Genomic DNA, 27589 nt, shown 5'->3' on the forward strand with positions numbered 1-27589 from the left:
TTTGGCAAGTGCCCTAATTTATTTCAGACTCGGTGTGTACCCTGTAAGCTAGGGACTGTATATTGTGCTATGGTAATCTTACTACATTCTTTTGAAAACCGAGATCATGAAAATGCTTTGAAGACCTTCAAGGCACTACATAAAGTATTATGATTGAGAAACGGCATAGTTGTTATAGTTACACCAAAGTTTAGCCCCTGTGCCTCCCATATTTTCATATGAATGAATGCGTCGCCATGGTTTCAGAGAGGAAACAGTGTAGTTTTGGGGAGGTGAATTTTAGCTAAAATGGGCATTAATGCAAAGTTTCCTCAAGAGCAGGCATCAGTTTCTCGTTTCTCTCCAATGTAGGGGATTTTTCAGGAGGCCAGACATCTGTTGTTGGAGATCTTACATCCTACCTTCTTCAAAATGAGGCCATTTTGACATTTTAAGGGTGTGTGTGTTGCAGGGGGTGGGGGGGGTAGCTTTCTGAGTTTAGAAAGTTTCACAAGCGATAATAAAAAATACATAACGTGTTGATGTGTAAACGTGGTGAGTCAGCCTTTCATCCCAGGCCTTGCCAGGGATTGCTTCTGGGGACAAATGGCAGAGGACAGGAGTCCTATTCTCCCAGGGCCTACCTTTCCAGTCCCTGGAAAGTCACAGTCTGGAAACTAGCTCTCCAAGCAGTGGCTTCTCCTTTGACTATGTAGATGACGAGATGTCACACCCCCTCTCCCCCCTGTGCAAAAGGCACAAACAGCTCCCTCTGCTAGCAGCAATCCCGTACTGGAGCATCTCCCCTTATCACCTGTCCGCAGAAGCATTGATCTCCATCAGGGCGCTACCTCCAGAGGAGCAGCATGGAGGTGGTACTTGGCAGCATGAATCAATTTCTGATTTATTTTATGGAGTGGGATGGGGGTGGGGAGAAGCTCCTGAATTTCTCTGGTTGGAAGGAACACCTGGGAACTGGGGGAGCGGGGAGAGGCAGGGTGTGAGGGTTTGTCCAAAGCTATGTTTTCAGAGGAAGTGCACTGTTTATTACCCCGGTTGTATATGTGGATGACTAAACATAGCAAAGTTGTTTTTATTTAGTTTTCTCGTTATTTTTATTTGGGTGAGCTTGGGAGGGCTGATGAAAATTATGAGGGCCTGCCACTGTTAATAAACCCCCACCGTTAATCCTATCACCCTTCACCCGAGATAAGTGTATGTATTTCCACTTGTAAGTGTATGTATATATATATATATAGATGGATTTAATACATTCACTACCTTTCAAAGAGCTGACTGACTTCAAAGCACCTTTAATTTTGCCAAGTTTTTGAAGGCTCCCCCTTTCTCTCCTGCACACACGCACACTCCCTGGACCCCCCAGTACACCTATAGATCAGGGTTATAAAGCCATTTTACAGGAGTTTCTGAAGCAGAGGTGTGAAGCAACGCGCTCCAGCCACAGAGGGGCAGACTCCCATCCTGGCTCTGGGGGATGGAGCCTGACCACCTGGACAGCTCCCCCCCCCCCCCCCCCCGCTGTAATTCCTGGGCATTGTGGGAGGGGTTTGGCTGAAGCTCTTTGTCTCTCCTCCTCGCAGCAGACGCGGAGCCAAGGCCAGTGCGGTGTGCTTGTGCGGTGCCCACCCGCACCCCCTGCCCCTTGCCGCCGCATGTGTGTGTGTGTGTGTGTGTGTGTGTGTGTGTAGGTGTCCAGTGGAAAAACCCTACGAAGACACCACATCCTTTCTCACACAAATAAAACCCTCCACGGATCTGCGGGCCGCGGGCCCCCATCCACCGGCGCCGGCCGCCAAGCTGCGCGCCTGCCTCCCTCCATCCCACCGCCTCCTTCCTGGCGCTGCTCCCCTTTCCAAGCAGCTCGCGGGAGACTGGAGGACGCGCCTCGGGCGCAGCGACCGGGGAGTCCGCGGGCGAGGCCTAGTGTGGGGGATGGACGCTGAAGGGGGTCGCGCGTCCCGGGCTGGGGGCGCCAGGGGTGCAAAGCAGCGAGCCGGCGCCGGGCATCCCGGGCCGCGTCGGGGGATGGCGCCCTCCCCCCGCGCGCCGTCTGGTCCGGAGCGAGCCCCCCGCCCCCCAGCCCCCGCTCGGCCGGAGGGCCGCGGACCCGGGCGCCGCCGAACAGCCGGTGCGCGCGTGAGTCCGGGGAGCCGGGCCGAGCGCGCCCCCGAGCCGCCGCCCGCAGGAGCCGCGAGCGCCGAAGCCATTCATGATTTTGGTGACGTTATTCCCGGAGTGGGCGAGGGGGCGGGGCCTCCGGGGCCGGGCCCCGCCCCCGCCCCTATAAGTACGGCTTCCCGGGCTCTTTGTGGGGCCGCGAGCTCGGTGGAGAAGCGGGAGCTCGGAGCGCTCCGCCGACGCGGCTGGCAGCCGGGCAGTCCCCGGAAGGCGGACCCGCGCCCCGCGCCCGCGCCCCGCGCCCTCCCTCGGGACGCTGTGACCGTCTTAGATCACACGGGCGTGGGTCAGCCTCCCCTAGGACTTCATGTCTGTATATTTCCCCCTTCACTGGTGAGTACCGCGCCCTCGCGGGCATCCGTCTCGCGGCCATGGCTCGGGGGCCCGCACCCACCCGCCGCCCGGCCCGGGCAGGAGGCAACGTCAAGGTTGCAAGGTGGGGGCGGGGGAGGTGGCGCCGAGAGCATCCAGACAAAGGGAGTGAACTCGAGCCTCGCTCAAGTGACGGCCGGGAGGGTGTGTTGGTGCCGGTGACGAGGTGGGGGTGGGGGACAGAATCGGGGATCACGCCCGAATCCCGCCCAGGAAACCCCCGATGCGGAGGGCTGCGGGAGGCACGCGCCCAGGCCGGCGCAGGGGGCTCCTGCTGCCCCCCGCCGCTCCCCTCCCTCCCCTCCTTTTTGTCTGCATGCAAGTCTCGGCGTCGAGGCCGGCGGCCGCGGGGCTGAGCTGGTGCAGCGGCGCTTTTGCAGAGCTTCGAGGGGTGGGGAGAGACGCTCTCCCCACGCGGAACCCGATCACAGCCGCAGGCAGCAGCACCAGCACGCTGCACCTTCTCGAGCTCATTCCTCTCCAGAACGCGTAAAACCCGATGCGCCTCTGTAGGGGCCCGGGCTGGGGGCCGGGGGCCGGGGAGCCGCCCTCGCCGGCGGTGCTGGAAGATTCCGGGACCCCGGACCCGGCGCGCAGAGAAGGCTCGCACGGACCCAGGATGCGGGCCGGGAGGGATGCGCGGCGGGCGCGGCGCTGGCTGCGGAGCGAGGCCCCCCGGCCGCGGCGGCCGCCGCTTCCTCCCTGCGCCCGGGAAGAGGGGGAGCGGCCGGGGAGCCCTCGGGTGCGGGTGAGGGTGCGGGTGCGGGTCGGCGGCCGGACCCACGGGTTCCAGCGCCGAGCGGTCGGGCTCAGCCCAGGAACCGGAAAGTTCGTGCTTCTCGCTGCAACTTCTGGGGCCCGCGCCGCAGCCCGCAGCCCGCAGCCCGCAGCCCGCAGCCCGGAGCGAGGAGCGAGGAGCGAGGAGCAAGCGCCGTACCCCGGGCGAAGCGCCTGGCCGGAGCCCCGGGGGCGCTCTTCTGGCCCGTTTCTCTGGGGGTCGGCTGCAGCCTTTCCACGACCCGCGGTGAATCCGCCTTGGAGTCCCCCCCCCACCCTTCCTGACCCTAACCATTGCCCGGAAGCCCGGCATCTTCTGTCTCTCCTCCCCCACTGTGGCTCTGTTTAGAGAAATGAACTCTCAGAACAAAGTAAAAATTCCCCTACCCGTGAGGCCTGCGTACCCCCTCCTTACACGCGCCCCTTCCCTCCCACCCCCGTGGTGTGTGAACAGCCAGGTGCCATGTGGGTGAGACTGACGGCTGGTGGAGGCTTTGTGCCCCTGGCCGCTCAGAACTGGCCAGGGGGGTGTGAGGGCCCCTTGGGGTTATAATCCCCTGAGAAATTAAGGAAGATAAAATAATTGGGAACTGTTTTATAGTTGATTAGCACCTCATAGTTTGCAATACCCGACCTCCCCCCCCACCCCTGCCAGAGATTAGCCATTTAGCATAACTGTAATAATAGGCATTATTAGCATCATGGTAAGAAACGGGGCACCTGTGGCTCAGAGAGGTTCTACTGCTTGTTCAAGATCACACAGCTCTTCAGTGGCAGAGCATGGACCAGACCTAATGCTTCTGTTTCCAAACCCAGTAAATACTATTTCTACTCTGTAGTAATCCTAAGTGAAGAAGAACCTTAAGGAAACCCGTTTCCTTAGATGCAATCAGTCTAAAGCCTTGCCCACTTTGTTGTTGTTGTTGTTGTTGTTATTGTTGTTGTTGCTGCTGCTGTGTCGTTGTTACTATGTGTAAAGACATGGTGGTGAAAATATCGGATGTTGTGTAGAGAGTACACTGACATCGGTATGTGCTATTTGGCATTATGCATTCGGGACCCTGTATGTGCCCGGGGTTTGTGTGAGGATAATGGAACATTTGTATCCTGCTTACACAGTACAAAGCACTTTCACATGTCAGCCATTGGTGGGCCAGCTTGGCCCCTCTGGAAATTTCCTTTGCAGTCAGAGTCCGGGCATCCTTAAGGCTTTTAATCCAGGGGATGTTTTTCAAGCTATGAGCTTGCAGCTGCTGTGGCCGGACTAGAGAAGGGGGTTGGATGGCAGATGTGAAGCTTGCAGAAAGCTGACCCCTTGGGGCTTTAAGTGGGACATTTTGCAAAAAGGAACACCAGAGAGAGAGAGAGAAATTTAGGAAGAGAGAGTTATTGGACTTGGTTTCCCTATGGTTGACCGGTTATCATTATGTAATAATAATATGCAGTTCCCCTAGAGATGGGTTGAATTGGTTTTAAAATAGACAGATGGACTCAGCTACCTATTGTTTTGGTTTTTTCTAGTCCTGTCACTTAAAAGAAAATCGAGTTGCGCCTTGCCAGTGGGGACTTTTACAGGAAAGGAGGGAAGAGAGGTTTGCCAGAGAGGCTTTCAGGCAAGTTTCAGGGCTCTGTTGGTGAGGCTGAGCACCCTGATGCCCTGGGCTTATAAGGGACTTCCTTAGGGTGTGAGCTTGTTTTTCTGTGATTTCTGTTTTGAACACCTCTCATCCTGCCTCCAGACAGTCCCCTGATCTAACAGCAGAAAGCACCAAGGATAGGAATGTGAAAGCGCGTGTGTTTGTTGACTTTTGGTCTGGGTTTCTTGGCAGCCCCGACTATCTGAGATCTGCCGAGATGACTGAAGTGATGATGAACACCCCATCCATGGAGGAGATTGGCCTCAACCCCCGAAAGGATGGCCTCTCTTATCAGGTGAGTTCAGTCCTGGGTTCCTCTGGTGCTTCGGAGACTGGTGACTTTTGCTGGGGTTGGAGGCAGATGTGGTTTTGCATCCCAGTGCTACTTGGAATAGCTCTGTGACCTTGGGAAAAATCCCCTCATGCCTGTAAGCCTCAGTTTCTTTCTCTGTAAAATGGGACAATAACAGTCCTTACCTCAGAGAACTGTAGTAAAGATTCAACTTGATGAGTTGGCATGTAGAAGGCATTCATGGTGCCCGGGACACGGTAAGGGTTCAGCAAGTGTGAGCCGATGTCATTAATTAGTCATCCTGGCTACAGGGGATTCTCATGTTCACAGCAGCAAGGGGGAGACATGATTTGTACAGTCAGTTCAGACCAACGCTTCCCTTCGCGTCCCCAGGGGCAGGCTATCTCAGGAATGTGATTTCTGGCATTTAGATTCGAGATTTGGATCCTGAGTGATGGATCCAAAATACACAAGGACCTCAAAAAGTGGCCTGTCACCTTCAGATTCTTAACACAGTGCTCTTCCTCGCCTGCCATGCCCACTGCCCCCGGCTGGCTACACAGCTTCTAGATGTCTCTGGGGCAGCCAACTGTTTTCGTATTTCCAAGGAGCGTTCCGAGGTTATTACATGGGGGAAAGGAAGGACTCTAGTTTTGAGGGAAGACCTTGGAGCTAGGGAGATTGTGTACATATGGTGCTTGGCCTGGGGAAGATGAATGGGGTGTGATGAGCCCATCCAGTAGATGTTAACTGAATGTCTGCCGTGAGCCGTGCACCTTACAGACGTTACTCATTTGCTCTTGACCATTGTTTTTGACCGTAGCTCTTGGCTCTGTTTAACAGATACAGAAACAGGCTCAGACTGTAGTAGAACCAAACTCCGAAGCCTAGCTCTTCTGATATGTCTGTCATGTGTCTGTACCTCGAGCTGGTTCTTGCTGAAAATCTCGACTTGCTCTGGCTGGTCATTCTATAGAACCATTCCAGGGCATTGATTTTGTTAAGGAAGAAACCAATCGAGAACTCCAGGCATGTGATGGGGAGGGTGGGGTGAGGATTGATCAAAGAGCTGAGATGAAAGCTGATTTCAGGTAAGGTAACTCGGTAGGTGACAGCAGAGTCACCTGAGACACACTGAGAGGCTCAGGAAGGCCCCTTTGTTTTGTGTCAGGCTCTGGCCAAGCCCCTTTTGCTGGCTGGAAAGGAGTATTCATGTAGCCCAAGGAGATGAGGAAAGTGAGGGGGAATACCCTTTCCTGGTTGGTTTTGTACCCTCCACCCCCAGCGTGGGTCTGAAAGAGACCATCAAAAGCCCCACTGCCAGTGGGAGGGTAGAATTTTCCTGGCCCACCGGCTGGGCTGTTTTTGGATTCCAGTTTCCAAGCCGCTGAATCAGACCGAATCTCTTTGTGGTTATAGGTGAGATTTTCTTTCAGTTTTGGGTTTGAGAGTTCCATCACAGAACCTTTCCAAACAGTCGTCAGTACGTCTTGTGTGTGCATTTTATATTCCTTCTTGGAACGTGTCCCAGGATCAGGGGGCCGGGCCCTCCTGGGTCCTGGTCTCCACCTTCAGGCCCCTCTGCTGAAGCCTGGGGGGGCCAACACCGCTGACTGGGGCAGAACCGGCTGCAGTGCTGAGGGAGGGAGGTGGAATGGGCGTTGCAGTGGCAGGGGGGATATCAGATTGCTTCTGGGCTCCCGAGATGTCATGATGCTGTCTGAGAAAAGGGCCCTAAATCTTCCCAGTGGTGCTGGCCTATAGGATCCATTCCCATGAGTCCTCAGGAAATCTGTTCCTGCTATCTGGGTGGGGGCTACTGTCTAGTTCCAAAATCTCTTACCTGGAACTTCAAAGCACTCTTGTCACCAGATTTCAGAAAGTTCCTCTGGTGGCACAATGAAGAGAAAGAGAAGAGGTTGTAATCTTTAACCAAGCAACATGTTTACAGGGCACTTGCTGTATGCATTGTGCTATGGTGGGCACTCTAAAGGGGGGCCGGGGCTCCTATGGGAAAGTGGTATGTGCATAATACCTGGAAGGTAGGTAGTCTGGGGCAGCAGTGCAAAGCCATGGGCACTCCAGATACGGATGGCCACGAGAAGGCTTGGCCAGTCAGACAGGGGCTGGGCCTGAAAGAATATTAGGACTGGGAGAGAGCATCTCCATGTCTAATTTAATTTTGTTGTGCACCCAGATGCCCCCTCTGGCTTGCCCCTGTTTATGCCAGGTGCGGGGCTCTGCAGCCAGCTGATCTGACAATTTTCATATGACCAATATCCTCTGGGCCCACTCAGAGCCAATGTCATGCAATTAAACACATTCCCACCAGAGCTCTGGGGACGGGCCGGGACCACACTGGCCGAAGCCCATCGGCTGTGCATGCTCAGGCTGGGCTCAGATCTGGGGCGGGATATCTCAGAGCTCTGTTCTTGGCATCCTTCCTGAGGATAATAATAGTACATGGCTTTTACCAGGACCTGCTTTTCCAAGGAACTGAAAGTGGGAAGGAGACATCAATCCCTACTTGGCAGATGAAATAGAGTCTCAGGCTTGTGATCTGACCTTGAAAGAAGGTCGTAAAATAGGTAGGCACGCTGGACTTCGGCAATCATTCCCCCCACCTTCCAGACCTCCCCAAGAATGAAGCTTTCCTAATTTCTCTACCCCAGATGTGACCTCTTCCTTCGTTCAACACCTGTGGCATTTGTGCTCTGAAGTGATGCTGCCCCGGGCCTTAGGTCCCTGAGGGCAGGGGATGCCTTATTTCCCTCTAGGTGCCCATCAGCCACTCCAGACCTTCCCAGAGTAGGTGCCAAGTAAATGGTGCTGGTTTTAGTGAAGTTGAGGCTCCTGATCCCAAAGCTGGCCATTTTCACTTCTACTTTGGGTTTTTTAAAGGGCCTCCTCAGCTCATGCCCACCAAGGTTTCAGATAAATATCTTTTTATCCCCTGAAAAATTGAGGTGAGCCCTGTTTGGGGGCTTATGAAGTTAGTGTCACTTTTGTGGGCATGTATAAAAATCAACAGAGCCAGTGCCTTGTTTCACCTTAACATTTATGTAGAGAGTCCGCTCAATCAGTACGTGAACTTCATGTCTGCACACCCACTCGGCATGTATTATGGCACCTTGCTGGGTGGGTGAGGACACGGTTCCTCGAAAGTCTGAGTACCTTCTGGGCAGGTTGCGGGGAGCAGCTGGTCCACTGGGGCTGAGTGGGAGGGTCCCCTTGAGGACATTTAAGGTCCCCGATGGCTGCCGCTTCCTCCCCACCCTGCGTCCATCTGTGGCCCTCCTGTTCTCAGACCCGCCCACAGCACAGGAATGTCCACCGCCTACACCTTCATACTTGCACCAAATCAAAGGAGCAGGTCAGGGGCTGCCTCGTGGGCCCCTCCATCAGCTCCAGGGGCTCTAAGTATGTGGCATTTTGGAATGCCTCTCTAACTGGGTCTCCTTTCCTGCTGTACCTGAAGCGGCCTGGGTCCTGCGTGGGGAAGGGTCTTGAGCATTGTCTGTAGACGCTGGCACTGCTCCCACCTCCAGGCTCTGGGCATCCTGGCCTTGTTGCCTGACCTGCCCCCTCACACGGTGTGCTGAGGCTTCCACACTCTTACTGCCCTCACTGAGTCCAAGACAGAGGTCTGGCTCCTTGACTTTCATTTAAAATTGCCCCTTCTCAAGCATCTGGACCAAGGAGGTGGGGAGAGCCTGGGTTTTGCACCAGAGGGAGGAGGGAGAGCAGGGGGTGGGAGGAGGACTCTTCCCACAGTCTTTGTTTCTTGCAGACCGAGAGCCTGAGTTTTAGCTCAGTGTTAAGGATGGGAGTAAAGCACTATGCTGGCTGAGAGCTTGCCCCTCCCTGGACAGGATCACTCAGTCTCTCCTCCCTGCAAAGGCCCAACAGCAGTGGGCTCCCCCAATCCCACTCCCGCTGCTTCCCATTACTGAGAGCAGCAAGTCCCGTCTCAGGGAGCGGGCTCGGGTTAACCTCCAAGTTCAGGCAGCAGTTCTGAAACCCTTTCTGTGCGGAACCTTTCTTTATGAAGACCTGCTGAGCCTGGCCCCCCCTGCGTGTTCCCACCTGTGCAAAGGCACGTGTTGAAATAAGTGATGGGCTGAGCTTCCCCCTCAGAGTCAGCCCTCAGAGAGGTTCAGGGGGTCAGCCCTCAGAGAGGTTCAAGCTCCTGGTCCCTGCCTCCGTCCCCCACCAGCCCTGCTGGGGAGGCCATTCCAAGTGTAGCTCATCCACCACCTGCCTCCTCCTCCTCATGGTTACCCCCAGTTGTGGTACCCCCACGTGTTCTCAAGAGTTTTGGAGGCCCCACTGAGTGGCCTCACGGAGTCCCATGGTCACTAGGAAATCATCTTTCACAGCACCAGACTTAAAAAGCCTCTGTTGTCCCTGGAGAGAAATAAAGCTAAAATTGCAGAGCATTTGGCAGGAGACGTCCAGCCACGGACACGACATGTTACTGGAATCACAGCAAGTTTTCTTTCTCCGCTCCCTGCCCCCTCCACTTCGCTCCCTCCTTGCTACAAAGCATAATGATATGAGGCAAGACAGGCAGTTAGGGCCACCGGCTGCACAAGCACCAGGAGCGCGCCGTTTCTGAGTGCGCTTGTGTCTACACACCTCTTGTTAAGTCAGTACCCACCTTGTTCAGATCAACTCTACTTTGCATGAGGGATCCAGCACCTTCCTTCTTAGGCCCGAAGCCTTGACACAAACATCGTGCTCACTGTTTTGGAATGCCCCCGGGGTGAGGGCCTGCAGAAGGCTGGAATCGTTCCACTGGGGGACCCCCTCCCTCACCCCCCAAACACACACCCACACTGTGGTCACAACAGTGAGTCTGTAGCATGGCCAGGGAGCGAACAAGCTTTCTTCACTTTCCTGGCCAACATGTTGCACACTAGAACCAAGCAACCCAGCTTTCTCTCAAAGGGCCTGTGTTAGGCCCGACGCCTCTCAAGTGGTGGTGTGTTCCTCACTCCCCGGAGACAGGGGCTGTGTCTTAGATGGTTCTTTGTTCCTGAGGTGCCAGCCACTGTGTCCTGCGTGGTGCTGCGTAATGAGTGCGGGCAGATCGACCTGACCCTTCTTCTCTCCCTTTACTGCGCTGAGAACTATCCCTCTACCTTGGCCATCCCATGGCATAGATTTTTATAGCATCAGCATCTTCTTGACATCAGCCCAGTCTTCCAAGTTGAATAGAAAGAAGGATTGTACCGTGAGGGGAAGGGATGAGTTTGGGTGGCAAATCTTGTGACCGGAGCCAAGAGCTATTCCTGGGTGTCTAGTGAATGTCCTGAAATAATCTTTCAGGTCCGAATCCTGAAATAATCCTCGGAGGATGTGAAAACAGGCCCTCATTCACATGGGGCTCAGAGTTGTCAGGGCTTCACTCCGTTCCAGTTCAGAGATGCTGGACCCTTCCTGCTACCTCTCACCTCACCACCTGGCCTTCCCTCGTCCCTGAGCCCACCCAAGGAGGATTCTTGATCAACAAATCAGATCCAGTGTCTGCTGCTTCATTCCTTGGCTGGGGGAGGGCCCCCTATTGCACAGATCTGTGTTAGAAAGAAATTACAATTTGCCAGAAGTTTCTCCAGATTATTATTCAGCTAGCATTTTGATTTTAAAGGAAGTTTGGGAGCCCCTTTGGCCCTCTGACTGCTAGAATTAGTTGCCTTGTACTGTCAGAAACTCCTTTTTCAGGTGAACTTTAGAGAAGAGGCACCTGAGCAGTTAGCTGAAGCAGCATTGACTACTTGCCTCTCAGCCACAAATTTTACTGGAGCCAATGGGAAGGAAGGTTCTCGATCTCTCATCCAAAGTAGAATTGGCCTGAGCACGGAGGGCATTCACAGATCTCAGTTCAGAGGTGGTTGGTTTCTAGGTCTGACCTTATCCTAACTTGAATCTCAGGCTGGCTCCCAGATAGAATTAATAGCATACTTTGAACTCACCTCCTGCCTTCACTTTGTGGAACACTTGTCTATCCTGGATTTGAGAGGCATCCTTGGCTTTCCCAAATTCCCAAATGTTTTTTCCAGACAAAGCCTTGTGTACAAGCTCTAATTTAGTAGGTCACCATTAGCCCAAAGTGTGTGGGCAGTGCTGAGCTCAGCCATTGATCTCTGGACAGAGCCTGAGATACCTGCTAAGACTCATACACACACACACACACACACACACACGCTCACTCGCAACACCCACACATGCATGCACACACACACATATATACTCACACACACTCACTTATGACCAAAGGACAGCCAGTGGAATATTAATATTAATAGCGGTTGTTTTAGATTGGAGTGTTGAGATGATAGGAAAATTTTCTCTTCCTTTTCTCCTTTCCAGTAATTTCATGTTTTTACTGATAAAGTATGTATTTTATTGCTCTCATGCTAATTTCTCAAATTTTAAAAGTAACCTCTGCCCGTGATGGAATTTTAATTTTCTTTAACCTTTTTGTTTTCTAAATCACCATAATCTCACAATGCCTAAATCATAGCTGTTCACATTTTAGCATCTTTTCTCTTCTTTTCCAGTGCACTTAATAGCCAAAATCACAGTTGTGTCCTGCTTTTTTCACTTAACAGAGTGTAAGTCATCACCATCACATCATTACAACTTATCTTAAAAATGCTTCAAAGCCAGCGTTTATAATAAGTGCACAGTATTAGATCCTAAAGTTATGACATGATTCTTTTTACCATTCTCCAGTTGTTGAAAACTTTTAGATTATATACATATAATATGTATATATTTTCCTCTTATAATAATTTATATATGACATTATATATCAGTCTTTGTCCATAGTTGACACCGTTTCCTCAGAGTAGAGTCTTAGGACAGAGTTTCTAAGTAAAAGTTGTTAAGTGTCTGAGGGTGTGTGTGTGTGTGTGTGTGTGTGTGTTATAATTATAAAGGTAATAGTTATTCCTTTTAGAAATTTAGAAAAATTTAAAATTAAAAGACCCACCCATATTTCTATCAGTGAAACATCTTGATATGTTTGCTTCCAGTATTTTTGTATGCATTTGTTTAAAAAAATAAAATTGAGATAAATATGTATGCTCTAGTGAATCGTTTTTTCACTTACTATAATTTTGTGACTATGTCCATTTGCTTTTCTTTGTAAAAAAAAGCATTTCACTTTGTTACATGCCACTTCTTTCTGCTGAATATTTAGGTAGTGGCATATTTTGCTCCTACAAAGAACACTGCTCTGAACATCATTTTACATAAATCTCTGCACAGACCTGATTTCTTTCCTTGGAATAAATTCTTGGAAGCACAGTTACTAAATCATAGAGATTCAACATCATTAAGCCTCTTGATTATATATTACCTTAAAGATAGAAAACAAATAGAGGGATCCCTGGGTGGCTCAGAGGTTTAGCGCCTGCCTTCAGCTCAGGGCATGATCCTGGAGTCCCGGGATTGAGTCCCACGTCGGGCTCCCTGCATGAAGCCTGCTTCTCCCTCTGCCTGTGTCTCTGCCTCGCTCTCTCTCTCTCTCTCTCTCTGTCTCTCATGAATAAATAAAATCTTTATATAAAAAAAAACAAATAGAAGAGTTAGTCAAAATATAAGCTCCTGGCATGGAAAGCTCTAGCACATAGAATTTCAGGGGTGTAAACTCTATAGAGATGAGATAATGGGAGAACTCTGTGGATAGAGTCAGAAAGGTGTTTGGTTATTTCAGAGTGTTTGGGAGTTGTTGTACATCTTCTAGTTTGTTAATCGCTTATTTTGAGCAGAGATGATAACAATTAATGATGTTTAGGCAGCATTACGCCAGCATTGCAAAATAGCTGGTGATCATATTTTCATCCCATCATGGGTATAATGACATACTGGATTACAAATGCGTATGGGTGGATCATTGCCCTACTTGTCTCCTTTATCCTATTAATGACATTGGAGCACCATGTAACCTTGAGAGAAACCAGTGAATTCACCTTCACTGAAGACCCACAAAGTTTGGACTGATGTACATGTAGTCTCCTAAGCCATCTTGGTCTCCTGGGGTTCCCGGTCTGGCTCATGGAATAGTCATAGTTTAGAAATGTTGCTTCTCTGGAATCCAGAATGGACTGAGCTCTTAGAAGTAGATCTGAACATAATAGAAGTTTTGGGCTCAGAGCGCAGGGGTCTTTTACCCAACAGCTGTGCAAGCCTCAGGTTCTTTGCAACAAGTAAACAGCCCACACCAATGTTCAGTAGGGTCCACAGACTCCTGGTGTTTTTACAAAGTCAGTTGAGATGTTACACAAACTTTAGAAATGTTAGTGTCTTTTTATGGTTACTATCTATGACAAATAATGCTAGTTTTCCATCTGTGTAGTGCTATAAAGTTTCATTTTTATATGTCTTTAAAAAAATGAGTAAAGAAAAAATATAATTGAACCATACTGTGTGTGTGTATACTGTGTATTTGGACATGGAGGATTAGTTACAGTAGTGTCCAACTTCCTGAGGCTGGCATCACTATTGTTACGTGAAGGAATTTCTTTTCTTCAACTCTTGTATCCCCTTAGATGAAAGCATTCTTAAAGATCAGCTAACACTAAATCACGATTTTCATATTTCTTGGTCATTTGCCCCCTCACATGTGGCAGTTGAAGCATTAGGATCCTTCCTGGCTGTTTCCCTTGGCAGCCTAATATTAGAGATTTTCATGCCAAATTACTTCTTAATAATGCTCCATGTATATACTACTTGATGTTTTAACAAAGTGTTAAAAGCAGAAGACAGCTGCCCCTGGGGTTCACAGAAACTTTCCAAGGGATATGACAGCAGAGAACATTTTCAGAAACCTAGTTCCACATCTTCAGCTTCTCTGTATTGCTTTTTTTAAATCGCATTTCCTGAAGCCAGTCCTCACCAATTTCTTTGCCTACCTTTCCTGTCAAGCTTGCCCTCCTCCCCCTTTATAAGAGAATGACCTGCTTCTTGCCCCCCCCCCCACTCTTTTAAGGTGACTTTCCCCAGGGTATAGAAACCACAGGGGCATTCAACAAATGGGCCATTCAGAATGTTATTGTCTAGGAAGCTCCATAAATCCCACCTGTCTATCACACTAAGAAACCAATAAAAAGATTATATTTGGGTGTAACAATTATTTGTGGTATGTTTATTGATCAGTTACATACTAATAACTGCAATGAGCCAATCTAGATTTGTTGTTGTTGTTGTTGCTGCTACGGGCCTTAGGGCCATTGACAAAAAAATATGAACTGTCAAATTACATACATAAACACATCTCTTTATTGCAGAGAAGTATGAAAAAAAACCTAATGATTAAAAAGTTATATTAAATTGAAATTCTATAGAACAGTAGGCTGGAGATACAGTTTCAAACAGAGAAAAGAATAAGATTTTAGAACTTGTTGATGAGTTTTTTAATGGGTGATGGTTGAGGAGCACCTGGGTGGCTCAGTGGTTGAGCATCTCCCTTTGGCTCAGGTAGTGATCCCAGGGTCCTGGGATCGAGTCCCACATCGGGCACCCCGCAGGGAGCCTGCTCCTCCCTCTACCTATGTCTCTGCCTCTCCCTGTGTTTCTCATGAATAAATAAATAAAATATTTTTTAAAAATGGATGATGGTTGATACCAAGTTGCTTTGGTATTTATAAGGCATTTGGTATATTTAAAAGAGTAGTATAAAAGTTTTATTTTAAAATGTTAATGTTTGTAATAGATCAGAAGTTTTCAATGTCAAGTTAAAAACACGTGGAAGGACATGGAGTTTTTCAAAATTCTTTTAAGGAGTAGACAAATGTGGAGTCAAACTGTGGCACTATAGCATCTCAGACGTGGGAGTGCACATAACAGCAGCATGGCATTGGGTCACTTAGGTGCTCTTTGGACATAACCAGTGATGTGGATTTCAGAACCACTCAGCACATGGAATTGTGGACTACAAATCTAGATAACTGGTTTCTGATCTTGGCTTTGCTCCTACCTGTGTCACCGATGGAAACTCACATCACTTCTTTTGGCCGTGATGTCCCCATCTATAGGGAAGAGAATTGATTCTATCATTTTTGTTAGAATGTTGTATAATGAGGTGAAATCCTCCATCCTGATCCTAGATCCTCCCACTGGAGTTAAAAAAAAATCTGCTTTCTTTTCTTCAAGTCAGCCTTTCAGCTGTTTAAAGGCAAATTTATGGTCTCCTCAAATCTTTTCCAGTTTTAAAACATGCCCTCCTTCTATCTTGACTTAATGTGGTCATTCCTCTGGAGGGTGTTTTTTTTTTTTTTTTTTCTGTAGGCCAGCAGCTCTCAAATGTTTTGATCTCAGCCCCTTTTACATTCTCAAAAATTATTTAGGACCCCCAGAGATATTTATTTATGTAGGTTACATCTTTTGATATTAAAACGGAGTGTTTAGATTTTTCATGTGTTAATTCCTTTAAAATAACAGTAAAAACATTACATGTTAATATAAATAACAGTTTTTAATAAAGATAAATATGTTTTTCAAAACCAAGTCCAAACCAAAGTTTAGTGAGAGAAAGGCATTGCTTCACATTTTTTTGCAAATCTGTTTAATATCTGGCTTAATAGAAAATGGCCAGACTCTCAAATTTGCTTCTGCATTCAATTTGTTGCAATATGTGTTGGTTGACTTAAATGAAGAAAATCTGGCCTATGAAAGATCTGTTAGGAAAGTTAAGAAAAGGAAGAAATATCTTAATAGCCTTCTTCAGATATTTTTCTTTGCTATTTCACCAAAACTCAACAAGTGGTAGCTTCTTAAAGGTTAGCAACATAGAATCTGAAACCTTATGAATGAAGTTTTTGTGCTCTTACATTCAAATCCAGCAGTCTGACTGTCTGGCACTTTGAATGAGTCTTTCACCCACATTTGGTTTTATAATACGGTCCATTGATCATTTGGAAAATACATGTTCATTGAGTAAAATAGATCTTCCAAATATGGACGCATTGCATCATAAAACATCAGAAAGTCACATTTATTAATGTCTTTACCAGTCTCATCAGAAAGCCCTCAATAGAGGGTGGACAAGTTCATGGTGGGTGATACAATTTATGCTTATAAGTTTGATTTTTATCATTGGTAACAAATATTATTAGTCATTTTCCATAAAGCGGTGGGCTTGTTTGGTTCACGTTTGAGGACATGTCTCCCAGACACCCAAGTCAAAACAAACTTGGTTTGTTGGGTAATCATGTTTTCAAGTAAAAATGGTGTTCTACCAGAAAAGTGGTTAGTTCAGCTGGCAACTCCTTCCCACGAGTGCTTTTCTCAAGATGACCATTGTACTTTGAGATGCAGCAGAGTGCTGTCTGCTAGTTTTCCATTTTATCACGTGGAATACTAAAGCAAAATGTACTTAAAAGTTAATACTTAATAAAACTTAATTTTAACTACCTTATCAAGGATATGAAGTTTTTTTTTTTCATTGTGTGAGATGGTAAAGAATATAATGACCTCAAGTCCAGTTTGCTGCTGCTGCATTCATTAATTCCCTGCTAAGGGGCCAGCAATTTCAGCCATCAGTGCTTCTTATGCCATTAGTGCAAGTGTCAACACAGGGAGAAAGGCAAATAACATCTTAGTATTATTAAGAAAGTATTTCAACTCCATAGACACTCCTTTCATGAGAGGGCCTTGGGATTTGAGCTTTGAGAACCGCTGCTCTATACCAAACAGAAAGCAGTCTTCTCAGAGGCCAGCAGGGCCATTACCTCCCTATTGGTGTAGACTGCTTCTAGGAATTCAGCCCTGTTCATTTCAGTGTTGTAGCATCAATACTGCAGTTCTGACCTACTAAAATCTCCAGGCCTCTTTTATGGCACCTACTGTCAAGCAAGGTTTCCTGTTTGGGAGGGGAAAAATGTTTTCAACTTAAAGAAAGATGGGTCTATTAGCTGATGACCCCACTTTGGGACAAGATGAGTTGGAGATGATGGATGTCATCCAAAAGGAGACATTTCATGGAAGGTGGGAAGGTGGAAGTGCAGCTATAGATAGGGGAATCCTTCACCTGTGATCCACAGGTGAAGCCAGGAAGCTGAGTCTGAAGAAAAGCCTAGGATGACACTTAGTCTAGGGAGGGCATAGGGAAGATGAAGATAGTGGGTCAAGTGAATCGTGAATCAGGGCAGGGGTATAAGAATCAGGAGAGACCATGAAGCCTGAAATAGGCGGAATGACCTGGTAGTGTGCTGCAGAGGTGGTGGTGAGTGAAGGTTGAGCAAAGGCAAGGGGGCAGGGCTGTAAGGGAATCCTCAGAGACTTGAAAGAGTTGTTTCCATGCAGGGATGTGTTTGGAAGCCACGTGGTAGGGGTTAGGAAGGTGGACTCCAGCCAAGGATGGGAAGGCTATGGGACTAGGCCAAACATTCAAGATTTGTGGCTCCAGAACAAAGAATGAGAGAATGATTGGAAATGGCAGCCGTGCCATTCTGGGCTTTCTGAGAGAGGGGAGGTGTGGCTGTGGGATGTTTGGCTAGTACCAATGGAGGAGGATGGAGAAAGGGATCTGTCATCCCCAGAGTCCCAAAGGGGATGGGCAGCATGTCTTCTTTCTAAAGGGCAATAATATAGTCCATAGGATTGGGGTATTTTAAATCATCTATGCCAGATAACTACTCTTTTTCTCATTGCCCCAGAGAACTTTAAGAAATGTTATTTAACATTCCAAAAGCTCCATCAGCATACTGGGCCCAGAGTTATCAGTAGCAATTAGTGCTAATTAATTGGAATTTGGAACTCTTGACTTGCAGGATGGGTGTGTGTTTGAGAGATGTTTATGAAGGATGGTGTTTATCTGGAGGATTTCCTTTTCTTTTAAGTTTCAGGGCTGGAGGCTTAAGCATCTTTAATCCAGAGGAAGGAGATCCAACAGTTGTTACAAAGCCTTAAATCTCTCCTCAAGTCTCCTATAGGATTAGAGACACCAGAGAAGGGTAGGAGAGGGTGAGGTGGATATTCCAGAGCCCCAGGCCAGAGGGATTTGAGTAGAGTGAGAGTGTCAGGAATGGAGAATGAGGTGACTGGCACTGGACTGAAGATGCCTCTCTTCTTCCTCCCTGAATCCAGATAGGAGTCTCTCTTCCCCTTTGCTCTAATTATTTCTATTCTTACTAGCCACATTTCACTTTGAAAAGTCAGTAAAATATAATAGCGATGATGATTGTGATGGTGATGATGATGATGATGATGATGATGATGATAAATTAGCAGGAGGCAAGTTGTTTTCTTGTGTTTTTTTTTCTTTTTTTTTTCTTTTTTTTTTTTTGAGGCAAGTATTTTTGAAGAACATATATTCCTTGCCTTCACATATTGTTAGGGGACAAAAAGCAGGATGACTTTTCATTTAGATTAGCTGCAGCTCATTCGTTCCGCCCTTGGCAGAGCAGGATGCTGGTAGAGATCTGCCCATTGTTAGAAACCAGCCCCTCCTAGGAAGGAATAAACACACAAGGCCAATCCATTGTTGTTCTGCAGGAAAAATAAGAAACCCAGACTTTGGGAAGCTGAGGGGCAGGAGGGGTCTGATTGCCCCAGTAGCAGGCCCCTGGAGTGGGCTAAGGGGTGGGGGTGGGGTGGTGCATAATGGGAAGATTGCTAGTGCAGGGGCTTCCACTGAAGACCAGGATCTGGACAAGACAGTGGCTTTCGTTCCTCCTGGCCTATCCCATGCCCTAGGAAAACAGAAACATGGGGGAGAAGTGATGAAGTCAAACCCATTTCTCCAAAGAACCTGGTCTAGAATTGTTGAGTGCAAGCCCAGGAGCGCTACTCACTTGTTCCTGTCCCAAGCCATTGGGACTTTTGACTTTTCAGTCCCTCACTCTAAATGCTCCTTGGGCACCCCAGATTTACCTAATAAGAACCATCATTAGGAATTCAAAGTTGTGTTTTTTTTAAGATTTTATTTTATTTATTCATGAGAGACAGAGAGAGAGAGAGAGAGAGAGGGAGAGAGAGGCAGAGACACAGGCAAAGGGAGAAGCAGGCTCCATGCAGGAAGCCCGACGTGGGGACTCGATCCCAGGTCTCTAGGATCACACCCCGGGATGAAGGTGGCACTAAACCACTGAGCCACCAGGGCTGCTCAGGAATTCAAAGTTTACAGAACATGTTCACACATTCCTGTGTTTGATTCTCTCTAAAGCCCTATAAAATGGGAATTAACGTTAATCCCAATCTATAGATGAAGAGAGGAGGGAAATGGGCCACCACAGTTTCAAGCCCGTTGGGTACTGTGCTGGTACTCGACATGCAGCAGCATGTAATCCTTCCAACAATTCTAAAGTATAAATCCTTTCCTAGTTTTACTCAGGAAGCAACTGAAGCTCAGAGAAGTTAAAATGACTTGACCAAAATCACAGAGATAAGACATAGGGACAAAGTAAAAGCCAAATCTTTCAGACTCCTGGTCTACCACCTGTGGGAGTGGCAAGTTTCCATTGCAGGCTTGAGGTTGATTATTCCTTCTCTGGAACAAGAGAGCGGAGAAGTAGATCCCTCTCAGTGCCTTGGGGACTGCCTGGTTATTCATCTCAGGCCCTCTGCCCTAGGTCCCCTCTCCACCTCACCCCAGCACCCCTCATCCCCCTGTTACAGCCCAGCAAAGAGGAGTGAGATGCCCACGCTCTGGAGGTCTCATCTTGCAGAGCTGGTAATTAGCCCTTTGTGTGTCCAGTTAGCCACCTTTCATCTCCTGCTCCGGGTGGTATCAGCTTTCCCTATTAGCATCTCCCAGCTCCTTGCTAAGCCCTCCACCCTCTTTGTGGCCAGCTCGAGTTGTTTGTCAGGAATGATGGCTGAGGGATGCATGCACTCAGGGGAGGGCTGCTCCAACCAGAATTGCTCACATTTTCCATCCCAGGTGCCAGACATCTCTCTTCTCTCCCCACCGCAGAGGCAGCCAGGTTTAGGTCACCTGGCTTAAAGGCAGACAGTTGATAGCTAGGCCCCCAAATTTCAGGCCTTTGGAGATCTGATATTACCTTTCAGTTCCTCTCCAAGGGTGAAATGGAAGCTGACTGACCAGCAACTCTTATACTTAAGCAAAAAGCCTTCTGACTAATCCCCCAACCCAAGACTTCTCTGCTGGGAGGCTGTCCATGTTGGTCCATCAGCCAAACCTCCTGACCGTTTTCCTGGACAGCCTGCTTACATGGTCCTCATATTTATCTATGTTTGTGCTGTCCAGTGCAGCAGCCACTAGCCACATGCAACTATTTAAAGTTATATCATATTTACATATGTCAGATAAATTTATATGAATACATGTGAGAGAAAACAATTTAGACTCATTTCAAGTGCTCATTAACCATATGTGGCCACTGGCTACTGCTTGTGCAGATAGAGAACTTTTCCACTCTCACAGAAAGTTCTAATGGACAGCTCTAATCCAGACAGCGAGAAATTCCAGTATATTGGCATCCAAAGTTCATCTCATAGACCGTTTCTTCCTCATAGAAGGTCCTCCTTGACCTTTGAAGTGAACCCATTTGAGTTCTCAACATGTCAGGGCCTGTTGGGGTTAGAAGCCACCTGGCAAAGGATGCCTCTGAAGAAGTGTCTTCTGTGAGACTCACTAGTGCCAAGTTTGCATGCCTGCTGTTCCTACACAGTGGGACACACAGGACCCAGCCGGGATGCTGTGTGTGATCTTCAAGACCTCACTCCATTTGCAAAGGAAGGAACTTGGTGTCTATTCGTGTCATCCAAGCCATCAGCCCTGGCAGCGAGTGTGGCAGTTGGATAGCTGGAGTAGAAGTCCAGTGTTGGCAGAGGGAGGGCAGGGCAAGGCTGAGACAATCACAGCTGGGGATGGATGCTTCTAGATCTGCCCTGCCCTGGGTGGCTCTGTGGGGGTCAGGGTGAGAGATGACTATCAGAGCCTCCCATCTTCCTTTCTGGACCTCTTGGAGACGAGTCTTTGGTGCAGAGGGAAGAGAAAAGAACATTCACTCATTCATTCATTCATTCATTCATTCATTCATTTCTGTTTCCCAGTCCAGAGAGAAGGAGCACATTGGAACAAGAGGTTTAAGCAAAAGCAGTTTCTTTTTGGAGCAGGGGCAGTTCTTTATTCCCTGCCAGCTCCTGCAGGCAAACAGCATGCCGGGCTGGCCTCCGCCCCAGCCCTACCTGTCATGTGCTTGGCAACTCTGACCCGAGTCCTTCTTTCCACTGCCCTCCCTACCCTGTCACACTGCAGTTGCAACCTCTCATTTTTCTGCTGCCTGGATGATTAAAAAGCATGACTTAGTGGAAAAATCTCAACCTCCTTAGGGTCAGCCTCTTAAGCAGCTGTTGGAGATAAGATTGTGCTCGCAGAATGCTCAGCAACACTTTGCAAGGCTGTCTGTCTGCATGTGAGGAAATGAGAAGCTGATTGGTGCTGGGTGCATCTTGTTTGTCTTTGGAGAGAGCTACAATTTTCAGAGGCATAAATTGGCATTATTTGAAAATAATATAAAATCTTTGATGGAAAGGTGAGATTATTGTGGTGATTTAAAAAAAATGCTATGAGCAGGCTTTTTTTTTTTTTTTTTTCTTTATAATGGCTCCTGCTTTGAGTGATCCAGGGAGCAAAGTTCTCTGGCAACTGAGCAGTATCAGAAGTTCAATGTGCAGACTTCTCCCCAAGGACTTAAAAGACTTAATTGTGCAGCTCCTGGTATGAAAGGCATTGTTTGGAGTTATTTTAATTACCATGTGAGTATTACCACCTCTTGCTTAGAGATTGAATACTTACTGTCATCCTATCGAAACAGCTCCAAAGAGGACGTTCCGATTTTAATTCAGCATATGTCCTCAAAGCGTTTTATCTTCTTTGTGTTTGCCAAGAACTTGTACCCATCAGTGAGACACAAAGGTCACTTTGCTTTTCAAAAGGAGAAACTGAGTCATGGGCAGTCGAGAGGACTTGATCGGGGTTATGGAGATGACGTCAAGGACGGTGAGAATATGGGGTCTGTGGCTCTACACGATGTGTTATCAGATGAACACCTCATTTGAAGTCCTACAGGTCTGAGTTCAGGTCCCCATTCTGTCACTTTCTAGCTGTGTGGCCTTGAGTAAGTCGCTTGCTTTTTCTGTGCTTCAGTCTCCCCTTCTATAGAATAGGGCTCATCCTACTACATACTTAGTAGGATTATTGTGAAGGTTGAGATTCTGAACAGCAAATCTGGCCTGGCTTCTCTTCCATTACTACCATTATCAAAAAATCAGTTTTCCCTCCTAATTTTAGTTCAAGACTTATTCCCAGCCTGAAACAAAAGTCCACTCTGACTGTCCTCCTCCTCTGTCCTCACTGCAGCTGGCCTCACTATATCTTGTCCCTTTCACTCTTACCTGGTACGGATGATCATAATTATGGTCCAGTTGCTGGGCCATCACAGGTACGCCCCACCCTGGGAATGAGGGCAGAGGGTAGAGGCAGGGGCCCAGGTCTGCACCAAGCCAAATGTCCATTTCCTTGTGATATTTCATAGCTCTGTCTCAAGTCCTGATGATTTAGGACAACTCTCCAGACTGGGAAGCTCATTTTCTAGACCTAGCTGCCCAGAGGTCGTGTCAGGCACGTGAACTGGATGGGCTGTTGAAGCCCAAAGTCTTGCCCGCCCTCCCTGGTCAGTTTTCAGACTGTAAAATGGGCATCCATTCACTTTTCAAAAGGCATAGGCACTGGAAAGAGCAGATCTAGGTCAGAACCCTGGCCCTTACAGGTGTCCCTCAGAGCCCAGGATCTCACTGCTCCTTGGGTGTGGGAAGGCCTGAATGAGGCCATGTCTGAAAGAGGTTTGCAAACTGGAGTGTGCTTTCCACTTGCTGGGCTTCTCCTTGCTCACTCCCAAAGCCCATGCGTGGAAAGCACCTGTGTTTCACCCCCGTGGAGGGGCCCCAGCTCCACGTGAGAAGTGAGGAGGAGCCCACATAAACTCCTTGAGCCTCTCTCTCCCTGCTCAGCAACTCAGGCCTGTGCACAGAGCATGGTCCAAGGACTCCACGGGGTGGGCCACAGCAGGAAGAGAAAACCCGGAGTGGGGGTCCATTCTCCCACTGCGTCCTGTCACCCCAACTAGTCTAGCCCCTCCTCTGGCTTGTTTTCCTCCTGGCTGCCATTACGATACTTTTTATGAGCCTGTTAAGTCTTTAATGATGCCTGGTTGTGCAGCTGGCTTAAGGCTTAATCCTCAGCAATAGGGCTTTATTGGATAAATGGTTAATAATCACTTGTCTGCAGGGATTGGGGAGGTTTTGTTGAAGCCCATGATTCCCGAAAGCCCCACATGGCTTTGACGTGGCCTGTGACGTGGCCTGTGATGTGGCCTGTGACTGAGCACTCTTAAGGGCTGCGGTGCAGTCAGATTGGGCGCCCCAGAAGTAGGGAAGGCCTGAGTTTGTAGGAGAGCATTTCTTCCACCTCCCGAGAATAGAGGATACTTGCCGGCTGCTGCTGGCCTATCCTGCTCCGTGCCTGGCTCAGGCAATGCCCAGGCTCTCTCCAAATGTCTCCACCCACTCCCAATTTTGCCTTCCTTTCTCTTGCCATTAACAAGCTGTGTGACCTTGAGCAAGCCCCTCAACCCCTCTGGCCCTTGGTGTCCTCATCTACCAAATGGAGAGATTGAAAGAGGTGGCCTCTAGGTGCCATGTGGCTCTCAACATCTGTGCTCTGTGAGCCTCAGTGTCCCAGACAGAGGCTCCTTTCTCTGGCTCTTGGGTGTGTCAGCGAGGGCTGCGGATGGCAAGGGACCCATCCGATTAAGTACTTAAGCTGCCTGGCCAGGAATTAGGTCAGCTGTAGTCACAGGGCAGTGTACAGGGAATCCGCAGGGTCCCTGAGGCCCTCAATTTTATAGCCTGGTGTGGGTTTCTCCCAGGTCCGGGCAGGACACACAGTAAGCATTTTAAAAAGGAGCCTCACTGATGGGATGCTGAAAAGACTCTTGCAGGTATAGAACCATCGAGGAGCACAGAGCAGCTCACAGGTGAAAAAGGAGTCTAGAATTCTGTTTGTGGCTTGCCTGTGATTGGAGCCATGCCAGCAAATGTCCCAAATCCACCCTGATTTGGCCTTGACTTTACGGTTGCAGCAAGATCAGGACCCATCTATTTGAGGGGCAAGGTGTTATTGGGGCATGGGCATGGGGGTCAGACGGATCTGGGTTTGAATCTCATTCCACCACCACTCATTTCCAGGCTGTATGGTTTAGGCAACCTCTTCCTTCAAACCTGAGATTCTTTCAGGTAGTATTAGCAACACCTATTTTCCAGCACGACCGTACTGGTACAAAACGATATATGTGAAGCACCTGGGAGCTGACTACTAGGCACCGACCGTTGCCCTGGAAGGAATTCAGTGGTACGGGACGTATGGTGCGCTTTGGACTGCCAGGGTAAAGTGCTGGCTGCAGGCAGGTGTGGCTTACCATGAGTGATGTGACGTTAAGTTCTTTTATGTGAAAATAAAAGACAAGGAAATGTACTAACAGAGCGACACCACAATTTTGGGGGCACTGCCCTGAAAACTTGCAGCTTCAGGATTAAAGTCTGCGGAGGGACCGGTTTCCTTAGAATTTGCTCTGTGGGCTTAGGGCTTACTTAGGACTCCCTCCCGGTGTCCTGAGAGCCTCCCGGTGTCCTGAGAGCCTGGCACGGGTGCTGGCACTTGGCAGGGGCTCAGTTCTCCACGTGCAATGGAGAATGGGATTTCTCTTCTCTTGTACTGTAGGTGACCGGGGACTTGCTCTGCTTCTCTTTCAGATCTTTCCTGACCCTTCAGACTTTGACCGTTGCTGCAAGCTCAAAGACCGTCTGCCCTCCATCGTGGTGGAGCCCACGGAGGGCGAGGTGGAGAGTGGGGAGCTCCGGTGGCCCCCGGAGGAGTTCTTGGTCCAGGAGGATGAGCAGGACAACTGTGAAGAGACAGAGAAAGACAACAAGGAGCAATAGAGCCCCCCGTCGACTCCCTTGGGGGGGGCCACACCAGAAGGCATCTGTCCCTGAACTGTGTTCTTTCCCATTGTGATGGAAGAAGGGAGTGAGCCACAGTAGTTCCGAACATGTCAAATGATGGCTTCCGTTTTGCACCTGCAAATCACCGAGTTGGTTTTCTTTTCTTTTCTTTTCTTTTTTTGAAATGTGCTGGGCAGTGGAGCCCTCTGCGACAATTTGCAAGGCCTTCTGAGAAAGGAAGCTGCTTGGAGCAGGGGTGGGGGGCGGGGAAGTGGTGCATCTTCGCAATTGGTATCTGAACCCGAGCAGGCTAGAGGCAGCGGTGCGATTCCAGTGGGCTCCGGGGGGTGGGGGGAATGGGGGGGTGCAGCGCGAGCAAGGAACATTCGGGGTAAGAGAACAGACAGGAGACAGGAGTCGGAAGAGAGAATACGCGCTTGAAAGGAAGCATCGAGCAGAGGAGTGCAGCCAGGAAGTTGCCCGCCTGCGGCTGCTGGGGCATCAGACAGCAAGCAGCGCGTTCATCTCTCTCTCCGGTTCTGCCCACCACCTTTGCTTTTATTCAGCTGTGTGGGTCTGTTAACAGGAGGCCGGGAAAGGAGAGCAGTACAAACTGGCTGCCTGCAAAGCTGGCTGGAGGCAGGCGTGGGAAAGGACTCCCTGCTCCTCCTCCACCCTGTTCCTCCTCCACCCTCCACTCCAGCTGTGGAAGGTTCATGTACCCTCCATAATCTGGAGGTTTCTTAAGAGGCAGGGCTCTTGAGCTTCTCTCTCCTGATTTATCTTTTTACCCCTCACCCCCACCCTTTGGGAGTAGAGGGAGCACTTCCTACCCCCATGGGAGGACTGCGCAGTGGACGCTTGGACATGAAGATCCCTCCCCACTGCTCCCCCAGGCTTGCTCTGTTCTGAGCAGAGGCACAGAGCTCTGGCGCTACCAGGCCGGCCCTCCTTCTCCACAGCCCCTGGGTGGAGCAGTCAGGAGGTGCCTACTTCCACGTGGGCCCCTGGCCAGTTTTTCTGGTGGGAGCTGAGTGGAGAGAAGAGGAAGCTCTGTTTCTTGTGATGGGGACGTGAACTTTAATGGAGGTCCTAGTTCTGGGAATTATCAGAGGGGGATAACAGAGATCTCCTGCAGAAGTCTGAAGATCAAGTTTGAAACTGAAGATGTCGTGAGATCCCTGGCTTCTCCTTGTGTTCTGAGGGGTGAATGGCATGGTGAGGTGAGGGAGCACTAAGCCTCTGTCCTCATCCCTCCCCACCTCTCACCTGTCCCCTGCAAGGGCACAGTTGAGGAGAAAGCTAGCCTTGGACTTAGAGCTTCTTATAGTTAAGAACCATCTGGAGCAGCAGGTTGCAGGACACACTTTTCAAACCTTCTCTAGCTCACAGCACGTGTGTGCAGCCAAGAGATGAGCTCAAGATCCTCCTGGAGGCCAAACTGGGCCAACAGAGGCACCCTTGGAGTTCTCCAGGGGGTCTCGGTTGACCCCAGTTTGGGTCTTGTGTATAGATCTGTATTTAATACCTCAAGGTTAGTGTGGTTCTGGGGAGCTGGGGCAGGAAGATGAAGGTGCGCGGTTGACATCTCAGCAGGATTTGGTTCTGGGAAGCTGACGCTCACCTCCCTCCCCCAACTCCCTCCCCCTATGTTGTCTGCTTGTGTTCCACACACTGATGGCAATAACTTCTTCCAGCTCCCCGGGAATGGGAGAGGCCTGAAGCCTGCACTGCCAGGGCATCTCTCTTGTACCCCCGCTGGTTCTGTTCTGGCTGCAGAGAATCCTCCCTCCTTCCTTATTCCCTCGCAGCAGCATTTCTCATCCCACACCTGCCTCCCTTGGTGGATGGGGTCTTGCCTTTTAAAATCCTGTGTTTCTGTGTCCCTTTCATCTGTCTTGGTCTTGCCGTGTGATGGGAACGTGCTTGTAAACTGCATAACAAATCTACTTTGTGTATATGTGTGTTTATGGGGGTGACTTATTATTTTGCTGGTCGCTAGACACCTTTGTGCGACCCTTTGGAGTCTAGCAGGCTGGGGGCTGACCACTCAAGTCAGGACCTGCAGCGGCGAGCCTGTTGGAGGGACCCAGCCACTCTTGGACAAGTGGCTGAGCTCCTGTCTGGCCTCCTTTTTTTTTTTTTTTTAAAGTAACTTGTGTGTATTTCTAACTGATCGTATTAAAAAAAAACAAACCCTAGTATTTCAGTAAAAATGCCTGTTGTAAGATGAACCTCCTGTAACTTCTATCTGTTCTTTTTTGAGGCTCAGGGAGAAACTAGCTTTTTTTTTTTCCGAACTACTTTTTGTCACTGTGACAGTTGTAAATAAAGTTTGAAAATGCTTTCCACCCTG

The 27589-nt window shown here is 49.0% G+C and overlaps 1 protein-coding gene across 1 annotated transcript; it reads left to right on the plus strand.

Moving 5' to 3' along the window:
- Nucleotides 1-2301: 2301 nt before the first annotated feature.
- LBH (LBH regulator of WNT signaling pathway) lies at nucleotides 2302-27584 on the plus strand. The gene is made up of 3 exons (XM_025454259.3): nucleotides 2302-2511; nucleotides 5157-5259; nucleotides 25042-27584. Exons 1-3 carry the CDS (start codon nucleotides 2486-2488, stop codon nucleotides 25228-25230), a joined length of 318 nt encoding a protein of 105 aa, XP_025310044.1. The 5' UTR covers nucleotides 2302-2485; the 3' UTR covers nucleotides 25231-27584.
- The last annotated feature ends 5 nt before the right edge of the window (nucleotides 27585-27589 follow it).

This window comes from Canis lupus, chromosome 17 (genome assembly GCF_003254725.2).
Source record: "Canis lupus dingo isolate Sandy chromosome 17, ASM325472v2, whole genome shotgun sequence".
Lineage (NCBI taxonomy): Eukaryota > Metazoa > Chordata > Mammalia > Carnivora > Canidae > Canis > Canis lupus.

Bases quoted from the DNA above. Each gene is read 5' to 3' on its own strand.
- LBH (XM_025454259.3), top strand. From the start codon at position 2,486: ATGTCTGTATATTTCCCCCTTCACTG. The intron at 2,512-5,156 runs GTGAGTACCGCG...GTTTCTTGGCAG, and splicing joins GTATATTTCCCCCTTCACTG to CCCCGACTATCTGAGATCTG. The intron at 5,260-25,041 runs GTGAGTTCAGTC...CTTCTCTTTCAG, and splicing joins AGGATGGCCTCTCTTATCAG to ATCTTTCCTGACCCTTCAGA.